General features: G+C 50.0%; 1 protein-coding gene across 5 annotated transcripts; it reads right to left on the minus strand.

Annotated features, from left to right (window-relative positions):
- Positions 1-2149: 2149 nt before the first annotated feature.
- GPKOW (G-patch domain and KOW motifs) lies at positions 2150-9955 on the minus strand. 5 transcript variants are annotated; one of them, XM_043459166.1, is made up of 12 exons: positions 8966-9218; positions 8687-8776; positions 8216-8370; positions 7992-8116; positions 5957-6066; positions 4932-5145; positions 4399-4528; positions 3684-3831; positions 3379-3502; positions 3221-3290; positions 2585-2670; positions 2150-2493 (listed from the first exon to the last, which is right to left on the minus strand). In XM_043459166.1, exons 3-12 carry the CDS (start codon positions 8256-8258, stop codon positions 2359-2361), a joined length of 1185 nt encoding a protein of 394 aa, XP_043315101.1. In that variant the 5' UTR covers positions 8259-8370; positions 8687-8776; positions 8966-9218; the 3' UTR covers positions 2150-2358. The 5 variants fall into 5 exon arrangements, with proteins under 5 accessions (XP_043315101.1, XP_043315099.1, XP_043315098.1 ...); XM_043459164.1 differs by lacking the exons at positions 8687-8776; positions 8966-9218 and adding an exon at positions 9284-9955 and having other exon boundaries at positions 3705-3831; XM_043459163.1 differs by lacking the exons at positions 8687-8776; positions 8966-9218 and adding an exon at positions 9284-9955.
- Positions 9956-10194: the final 239 nt, after the last annotated feature.

Genomic DNA, 10194 nt, shown 5'->3' on the forward strand with positions numbered 1-10194 from the left:
CTACCTGTATATATCTGCCCCCAAGCTCAGCCCCAGACAGCAGCCCCAGTCACCCAAATAACTGACTTCTCTCAGAAAGGCAGAGAAGCTGCTTCCAGAGTCTGCCACAAAGGCTGGCTCAGTGTCTGGACAGCTTCCTAACAGGGAAGCACCCTGCAAGGAAAACTTCTGGAGATTTGGCAAAAGAGGCAGATATTTTTTCACCCACATCTTGCTCAGACCCTGTGATGGAAAAAAAGCCAGTCCGGACAAATGGTACAGGTCATGGTCCCCTGCTTGTGAGTGGTCTGTGGAGTATTCGTGGGCTCATGGAAGCTGTTGCTGCAGTAACCGCTGCCGAGGAGGCAACACTGGCAGCACGTGTAGCAGCTGAGAACACCATGCAGACTCAGAAGGTGTTTGTGCACAGTGAACGAGGGGCAGGTTGGGAGGGCTTCCTCGTACTGTCTGTGCTTCTTAGAATGTAAGGAGGCCTGTCCTCATACTGAGGGATCAGGAGGGATCCTCTTGGGGAAGCACAAAAAGCCCCAATGATCTGCCCGGGGGGACCAGGCCCTCAGCCAGGGGCTAGGCCTTCTGAACACAGGGTTGTATTCAAGAACTTCAGGTCCCATTTCCAAAGGTGGGCTCAGGAGAAACATTAACTCCAGGAAATTGGATCTAATAAAAGATCTATTTTAAGGGTCAAGGTGCACAGAGGAGATAGAGGAATTTTCTGAAACTGTCAGATCATGTCTCATTACAGGGCAGACACGGCACCAGGGCCATTCCCTGGGGAGCTTTATGTCCTCCAGGGCATTACCAAGACAGATTTACTATGATTTGGAGAAAAGAGGAGGCCTTGACTGGGTGAAGCATTTAACAACATAGGAAACTGTTTTCTGGATGTGGGCTTCCCTAGTGGCTCAGATGGTAGAATTCGCCTGTAATCCCTGGGTTGGGAGGATCCCTTGGAGGAGGAAATGGCAACCCACTTCAGTATTCTTGCCTGGAGAATCCCCATGGACAGAGGAGCCTGGTGGGCTAGTCCATGGGGTGGCAGAGTCAGACACAACTGAGCGACTAGGCACAGAACTCCCAACCCTTTCCAAGATTAAAAACACAAGTCAGCCTGTAATTCCAGGGCAGTGTGTACAATCACAGTGATGACACAAGAACCGGAGGGACTGAGGGTGGGGTTGTTCTCTGGTATCTGCCTTAATAACCCTGTTCAGCTAATCTTGAAAACAGATGAGTTCTGGAATTAATTTGGGATGATTAAAAAAAAAAAAAAAGCCAGTCTGTGCAAGTGTCCCTCATATTGGGGTGACTATACTAGAAGGTTTTCTAATCCCTTAGTTTCCTGAGCCTATGGCCAACTCATTGTCTTTCTATACCTGCTCATTTTGGCTCAGAACAATAATCTGCTTCTGCTTGGTGTAGACAGCAGCTTACCTTTATTATTCTTCTTGAGGGGGAAGTATTCAAATTCTCCATAGTGGTGCCCTGTTCTGAAGCATCAGGAGTGTATACCAGAAGCCTAGATCTAATGCAAACACCACTAATTATATCAACGATTTAATGACTGAGAATGATTTACAAACAGTTGTGCCTAAACTCTGACTTCCCTTGTGGATTTTTTTTTCTTCCCTGTTGATTTTCTATCTTAGGACATTAAACAGGGAAAAGGATTCTCTGGAATCCTTTAGTAGGAAAAAAGATAACCTTTTGAGGATATAGTTACTTGGAGAAACCAGAGAAATTCTGCCCAAGATACACAAAACTTTTTTACCTTCAAAGTTTTGGGACTAAAACGGGGGCCCCGAGATTAACTGGCTCCTCTGGAAAGTAGTGCTAACATGTCCTATTGGTGGGGAGAAGGCTCCCTTCAGCCTGAATCCTGTCACAGGCTCAAGATACCCTGTGGGCATCTTCTGTGGACCAAAGGCAGAGCCTCCAAGATTCTTCCTTAGAAAGTTCTCCAGAGATGCAGCCTTCCTGAATCCCTAGTCTCTGCTCAGGGACAGGGTTCATAGCTTCGGGATTCTGACAGTGGGCTCAGGAGCAAATGGATCCTTCCATTTGGCTGGCAGCCCAAGCTTGGCGGTGGTGCTGAAAACAGGAATGGTTCCCATCTCCACTCACAGCTCAGAACACCATTTATGATCTCTTTGTTTCACGAACTATTTGAACTTTTTATTATATACTAACTTCTGGTAAACTGGGTTTGTTTCTAGCCTCCCTTCTGATCCATCCTGTCCCAAGGCTGCACTGTGAAGTGGAGGGCAAACCATGACCACCCCCCCACCTTCACAAAGGCGGGTTTTTCACATTGTACAGGACTGGAAACAGCCTGCGGGATGGGAGTAAGTCCAGAGGTCAGTCTTCCTCCACGTCCCAGAGACCCACAAACTGGCAGACGGCATCATAGTGAAGCTCCACCACCCTGTCTTCTCTCTGCAGCTGTACCAGAGCCCGGCTCCGTGTTCTGTCCCGGTCCAGCAGACGGCCCACCTACAGTAGGAGTGGGTCGAGTCAGCAAGGCCAAGCCAGACCAGAGACGTTCCCGTGTGCCCCTGCCCCCGTTCCTAGATCTGCAACTCACCCTTCCAGCCCATTGCCCCAGCACCACCATCACTTGGTCGCCTGGGACCTTGGGGACCAGGGTCTCCAGCATGTCTTCCCTCAGGCCTGTGGACAACGAGAGGGGAGTGAGACCTGCAGCAAGGGCCAGCCCAGCCAGGGTCCTGTCAGAAGGGCCTTTCCTGTATTCCCTGGAGCCACTCTATACCTGTTGACAGATGGTAGTCCCCCATATCCATTTCCCAGAGGAGGAAACCCAAGGAGCCATTCCTGGCAATAGTTGTAATAAAGTTGTAATAAAGAGTTGTACATTTATGTACAACAATGATGAGTGGGGGGGTGATAACAGACACCATTTATTGAGGGCACATTGTATGCCCTGCCCTGCATGGGGAGCTTACACACATCCCTGCAAGGCACCAGCCACAAGAGGGGGAAATAGGTTATCTCCATGATAATTTTTCAGAAGAGGCAAGTGGGGCTCAGATATTCACCATGATAGAAGTGTCTAATGATCTGTCAGAGGGTGTTGGGCCTTACAAAAAAACCAATTCTGCCCAAACTCCGAGCCTCTGCCTGGGTCAGGCTCTTGACCCAAGATAGTCTTCTCATCTGCCTCCGGGATGATGAAGACCCAGCAACCATCCCTCAGACTCACCTTCCAAGACCTGGCCTTCATCTGTCCGACACACACAGGTGTCTGGGCTCAGGACATCTTCAATTGTCATCTGGGGAAAAGGTCAGCGGATATGAGAATGTTAGCTAAGGGGACCCATTCCCCAGGGGAAGAAGCAGACCCAGGTGTGGGGTTCCCACCTTGGTGTTGTAATACTGGCCGCCCTTGTGCAGCTTGTCCACAAACCGCACTCGCAGATCTCTGTGCAGCCAGTGCTGACTCCGGGGGGCTGCTTTCTCATTCTTGGCTGCAGGCCCATCTTGTCTGTGGAGGGGGGTCGACAGCAGGCATAGCTCTTTATGGGGGGCATGTTCCAGTCACCCCACCTTGCCAATGTTTTGAAACCCACCCATAATGCCATTCCTATTTCCTTCTAGGTACCTGCCTTGCCCTGGAAGCCCTCTCTGCTGGAGCCTCCCCATAGTCCTGCCCCCTACCCCCACACCTGAGATGCTCAGTGTCCCACCGGTCTGAATGGTGTTTCCGCTTCCTCTCTGAATCCTCCCACCACATGTGGCTGTCCTGATCCTGGATGGTCTTCCGTGATGAGGTTGTTCTGTGCTGTTCCCCAGGGGAAGTTCTGCTCACTTGACCTGTTCAGCAGGGTGTGAAGGGAACCCAGACACAGCCTTGGTGTCTCACTCGCTTCCCTTCCAGGCCACACCTCAGCCTCAGGCCACCTCTCATCTGCCAGAGTATCCCGGCTCACCATCCAGCCTTTGCCTTGGCTATTAGAACGCTGCCTGTTTCCTCTCAGCTGTCTCGGCTTCCTTCAGGAGGCCTTGCTCGACTCATCTCCCATGTGCCAAACTGGTCCATCCTTGCCTAGAATGCCTTCCTCCCTGTCATGCCCTAGTCCTAGCTGTTCTCCATCCCTAGCAATAGAGTAGTCCACCACCCAAGAGACAAAAACTTTCCAAGGGTAGGAACTGGTTTCCATTCCTGTTGCTTCCTCCCTAGAAAGAGGCTAAAGACCCAGGGTTACTAGAGAAACTTCTCTTCAGTCAAACTGTATAAACCACTATTTCACTCTCACCTCTTTAATTCTGACCAGAAGGCACGCTTGCCATGCAGACCACTGTCCCACCCCTCTCCAGATCTAACTCCCACCCCCAGGAACACTGCTCCAACTCCCCCAGCTGAGTAACAGGCTCACTTACTGAGATTCAAGTTCTTGTCAAACTCCTTCTGGGAGACAGGCCGCAGGCAATACTCACTAACAGTCACCATGCGGCTCCCCACAGCCAGACGGACCATGGCTCGAACATTGTCAGGATCAAGGCCTTCCACCTAAAGTGTGTGTGTGTGCAAGGGGGGGGTGGAGCGGAGAGAAATGAGGCAGGGGTTGAGCAGACTTGACCCATGTTCCTAGGACCAAGTTGTCCACCCTTATCTCTAATAGTCCTGACTCCTGTGTCTCTCCCAGCAGACTGTGAGGCTTGGATACATTTTAAATATCTAATCCTCAGGGACCTGTGGCATATGGCATTCTCTCCCTTTTAGTTGAAAACTGAGGCTCAGAAAGGCCTGGCAAGTAGTCCTTAATTATGGAATGAGATAGTGGGCCTAGCAGCCCTAAAAGACAAGGCCTTCCAGCCTTTATACTCCACACCCAATTCTGCCTCCTTCTGACCCTCACATCAATCTTCCCCTGCTACCTGTTTTTGGCTCCAGGCACATCAAGGTTCCTTACCTTCCCATAGAGGCCTCGGTGGGGGCCAGAAAGAACCACCACAGCTCCTCCAGGCACCAGTCCTTGAGGCTGGTCTTCCTTATCCTTCTCTTGCTCCTCATCTGGCCTTGGCAGGCGGTAGGAGCTGGTAGGGGCCAGGGCCTGGACCTCGGTCAGGTTGGCGCCCAGCCCTAATCCCTTGGGCCTCAGTGAATTGACACGGGGCTTCACTACTCTGCAGGGAGCACAGAATATGGACTTGTTGTGGGGCGGTACATCAGTCTTCAATGTCTTGTTCCCCACCCCTATCCCCAGCCACTATTTAACTCCCATCCTATCAACATGTTCAAGAATATCCTTCCCAATCTCATATTAGGACTATTTCTGACCTAGAGAAATGGCAATTTCATTTGGTTCAACCGAGTAACATGCTGAGTATACCATCTATGACATGGTATCTAGAGTGGATTCTGAGACAGATCCCAACAGCCAAATATACCGATATTTCTACACGGGAAACTATTCACACCAAACAAGATAAATAGACTGTAAAATGCTCAATGTCAATTCAGGTCACATTTGGCTATCAAATATTTCATGAAAAAAAAATGTCTGGTTTTCAGAATTCTTTAGAGTTTGGAACGGTAGAGAAGGGATTGCAGGTCTGTATGATCATGACAATATCAAGGGTTTAGCCTACGCTTTATCTGTGACCAAGGGCTATTATAAGTGCTTCATGTGTATCATTTCACTTAACTTTTTAGAATAGTGAGGTCAGTACTGTTATTACCCCCATTTTTCAGATGAGGAAGCTGATGCCCAGGGAGGCAATGTTTCCATAAATAGGCTCTCTTAATGGAGTTTCAAAGGGCAAACAGGAGGCTATAACAGTAGCAGAAGGGACTACCGAAATACTTAGGGTGGTATTGTGCCCTCTCTCTGCCTGGACGGCTCTGGGTGGGCAGTAACCATGGGGATCTGTTCCCTGGCCCATCAGCTGTCCCCTGGCCTATCTGCTGTCCCCTGTCCCTACCCGAGAAACTCACTGACTGAAGGTTCGGCCGATGCCCTCGCCAGGTTTCCAGCCCATGCCCCGCAGCATGGCCAGCCCATAGGCCTCAACAGGGACTGCTTCGTAATCAGCCTCCTCCGGCACCTATGGGTTTAGGCAGAGGAAGGTCAGGCTTGGCTTACCGTGGGCCTGCTGAAGTGTACTTGCTATCACCCACTGAGTGACACTTGAGGCTTCTTTTCCAGTCAGCTCAAGGGTGAGTTTTTCTTTTTTTTTTTTTTAAGGGTGAGTTTTTCTTTTCTCTCATCATCCCTTACTTTACTCTTCCATGTTCAGTCCTTGGACAAATATTTATAAAGCATCTATTCTGTGCCAGCTACTGTTCCAGGTGCTGAGGATAAAGCAGTGAACAAAACAGACAAAAACTTCTGCCCTTGTGTGGCTTACATTCTAGTTGTGGAGACAGAATAAATGAAATGCCTAAAACATGATATGTCAGGTAGTGATAAGTCAGATGAAGGAAAATAAAGCAGGTTAAGGGGATGCAGAGGGATGGAGAAGGGAGTGTCACCAAGTTGATATCTGAGTAGAGACCGAAGGAGATGACAGAGGGAACCCTGAAGATACAGGAAGAATGCTCCAGAGAGGACAGTAAAAGCAAAGGCCCCAAGGCAGGACAAGATCTATTGTGTGTGAAGAGCATCATGAAAGCCAAAGCGATTGAAACAGATGTGGAGGCAAAGAGGAGTGGTAAGAGATTAATCAGGAGAGCTAGCCAGAAGCTATGACAGGGTGGCAGCTGCAACAGGACCAGTGAAAAAGTTACTGCAATAGTCCAAATGAGAAATGCTGGTGGCTCAGACCAGAGGAGTGGTAGTGGTAATGGAGAGAAGTGGTCAGATTCTGGATATATGTGGAAAAGGGAGATGACAGGATTTTGCTGACAGACAGTATATAGGGTATGAAATAAAGAAGGGATTCAAGGATGACTCTAAGGTTTTTAGGCTGAGTGAGAGGAAGGATGGATGGAACTGTGATGGACTGAGATATGGAAGGCTCTGAGAGGAGGGAAAAATCAGAGAAAGGAGGCCAAAATTGGAATAGGATGGAGAATGAAGTGAAGGTCTTTTTTAAGATGAAAGAAACCCAGAGGTTTGTCTGAAGACTGAGGAGAACAGTTCAGTTGAAAGAGTCTCTCTGCTTTGGGGCTGTAGGAGAACTAGAACCCAAATAAGCATTGCCAAAAAATCGTGAATGAAGAGGTGGAAAGTAGGGTCCACGAGTATGAAAGGCAGACTTCGTTACTTCTGTGGACACACCCCTCACCTCTCCTGTTATCACCTCCCATCATCACTCCCTTAATTCTTTATATTCACTCTAGACACATCAAGGTGTCACTGAGGGACACACACCATGCTGATTTCCTGTCACTATGCCATTGTTTGGGTGGTTACTGCCATTAGGAGCACTCACCCTCCTCTTCCCTCTCTCATTAAATCCTACCTATCCTCCTGGCCTCACTCCTACCACTCTGGTCTGGGTCTCCGTCACCTCTAGCATGGACTGCTGCTCTCCTTGCCTCCACCTTTGCTTACTAGTCTGTTCTGCTCACAGCAGCCAGAGAGAGCCTGTCAAGTCATAAGTCTTGTCCCTTCTCTGCTTAGAGCCCTCTCATGGCTCTCCTCCCACTCAGAGTAAAAGCCAAAGTCCTCACCGTGGCCCACTTATGACCTCATCTGCTACCCTTCCCTCTCACTCATTCCACTCCAGCTACCCTGATCTCCCTGGTGTTCCTCAAATGCTCCAAGCAGAGTCTACCCTTAGGATCTTTACATTTCCTGTTCCCTTTGCTCCTCATCTCCTTCAGATAATCCCAGAGTCCAAAGTTACCTTTTCACACCTCAGTATCTGGATTCATTTGTCAATGCTTCCAAAAAGGATAGAAGGAGGAAGGGAGAGGCGGCAGACCTCTAGTATACACAGACTTTTCCTGCTGTGTGCAGGGAGACAAGCCTGGCAGACAGGGCACTGAGAGACTGGGGAAGCGGGGAGGTGAGGGGCCAGCTCACTGTCTCAGCCTGGGGTTCGCTGTCTGTCCCTTCTCCACTGGGGGTGCATCCTTTCTGGATCATGGGGATAGCGAGTGTGGGGTCGACACCCGCATTCTCTCTCTCCTCCAGAGACTTCTTGGATTCTGAAGAAGAATGGGAGGGAGCAATGAGGTCCCACCCTCTCCTTCCATTTTCCTCCCCTTCTTCCTTCACTAGGGCAAGGCAAAGGAGGGATTACTCACCCTCAATGAGCTCCTTCACAGCCTGCGACAGCATCCCATCCATCAAGACCTCAGTATGTGTGGATGGCCCAGGGGCCTGGGTTGGTGGCTGCCTTCGATGGCCATTCTGGATCAAAGGGATGACAAGTTCCTTGGGGGCTTCTGAGGGCTTCACACTGATGTGGACACAGAGGAGTGAAATTAGGAGAGTAGCACAAACAGTGAGGCCTGAGCCACAACCCTTCACTCAGAAGAAACACAAGAGCCACATTCACCTCCAGCCCCATGGATCACGCCTTCCGTTCTCATGTTATACCCTGGTGGTGCTTTCTTTGGAGTCTCTCCCCCACCACGAACTTTTTTTTTTTTTTTTTGGCTGCACCTGGTGACTTGCGAGATAGTAGTTCCCCAACCAGGGGTCAAACCCGGGCCCCTTGCAGTGGAAACACGGAGTCCTAACCACTGGACCACCAGAGAACCCTCTCTCCCCACCTCTTAAATGTCAGTGCCTTCGTGGAATCAGTCCTCAGTTCTGGACCCTCTGTTCATCTCAAGACCCACTTCTGTGGCTTCCACAAGGACCTAGAAATCACAATCTTCAGCCCAGACTCTCTCCCCCCAGTTCCAGGCTCCACACCAGCCTCCTGGATGGTTGATTCTCTTCTGGAAGCCCCTCCCTCAAACTGTCCATTCCGAATTAAGCTGATGATGGCCTCCCCCCGAACCTGAATCTGGCGCTCAATTCCAGTCCCCATATCGAAAACGCCTCACCGCTTCGCCTGGGCCACTAGGAGTCCTGTCATTCGCCATTCCTTTTCTTCTTTCAGAACACAAACACACGCTCCGCAGGGTCCCTCGACTCCTAAAGACACTCTCTCTCAGGAATACATCTTCTCCTCTCAATCCCTTCGGCCAACAGATCCAATTTCCCCACCTCTCTTACTGACTTCCGACTTTTCTCCTCCACAGATTTTCTCTGGCTGTCCTTCAGACTTCCCAGGCCACTGTCACCAAGACGTCAACTGATTCCACCCTCTCGCAGGCACCCACCGCACCGGTTTCCAAGGGATGAAAGACCCAGCACTTCACCTCTGCAGCTCCCGGCCTTCCACGGTCTTCAAGAAATCCTTCTCCTCCGGAGTCGCGTCTCCCGCAAGCCATCTGCGGGCGGACGTGCGATTGAAGCTGAATGAAATTGGGGCAGTGGAGGATCCCACCGGCCGCAAAACACCATCTTCAGCGTCCGCCATCTTGCCCCTCTTCCCAGGCCGTCGCGCTGCTCGCTGGGAAGCTTAGTTTACGCTCACTTTGCTGGGGCCTTGAGCACGACCGGTAGAACTACCCTTCCCATGAAGCATTGCGGCACCGGCCGGCGAAGGCGGATAGGGGCCGTAGGAAGTAACTGCCGCTCTATTTACTTTACAGGAGCGCGTGACAGCAAGCATGGAGGGAAATGTAGTTCTTAGGGAAGGTGTATGCGTGCTAAGTCGGTTCGGTTCAGTCGTGTCCGACTCTGCGACCTTATGGACCATAGCCCATAGGTCAGACTCCTCTGACCATGGGATTCACCAGACAAGAATACTGGCATGGGTTGCCGTGCCCTCCTCCAAGGGATCTTCCTGACCCAGAGATGGAACCCACGTCCCTTACGTCTCCTCCGTTGGCAGGTGGGTTCTTGGGGAAGGTAGGCGTGATAGAAGATGGGTTCGTTCTTGCCAAGTATTCATTCCTATCTGTGGGCATTATTAATCGCCTGCTTTGCCCTACTGGTGTGGGAAATTAGGTAAAATAAATGATTAAGAAAAAAATCTGTGAGTGCCAGTTGTGTACAATAATAAATAATAGACATGTAAGTGGTGCCTACAAGATGATAGATTTAATAGTGGACAAACTCTAGATTCAAATACAGAGGACCTTTGGATTACATGGGTTTGAACTGTGAGAGTCCATTTATACGTGGATATCTTTCACTAAATAACCTACTGCATTACTACATGATG

Source organism: Cervus canadensis, chromosome X (assembly GCF_019320065.1).
Source record: "Cervus canadensis isolate Bull #8, Minnesota chromosome X, ASM1932006v1, whole genome shotgun sequence".
In the NCBI taxonomy this organism is placed as follows: domain Eukaryota; kingdom Metazoa; phylum Chordata; class Mammalia; order Artiodactyla; family Cervidae; genus Cervus; species Cervus canadensis.

What these genes read in the sequence shown, in the direction of transcription:
- GPKOW (XM_043459163.1), bottom strand. Translation starts at nt 9,444, where the DNA reads ATGGCGGACGCTGAAGATGGTGTTTTGCGGCCGGTGGGATCCTCCACT. An exon ending in GCGAACCCCAGGCTGAGACA is followed by an intron (nt 6,067 to 7,991) that starts GTGAGCTGGCCC and finishes CTAAACCCATAG; the next exon opens with GTGCCGGAGGAGGCTGATTA. An exon ending in ACCGAGGCCTCTATGGGAAG is followed by an intron (nt 4,529 to 4,931) that starts GTAAGGAACCTT and finishes CACACACTTTAG; the next exon opens with GTGGAAGGCCTTGATCCTGA.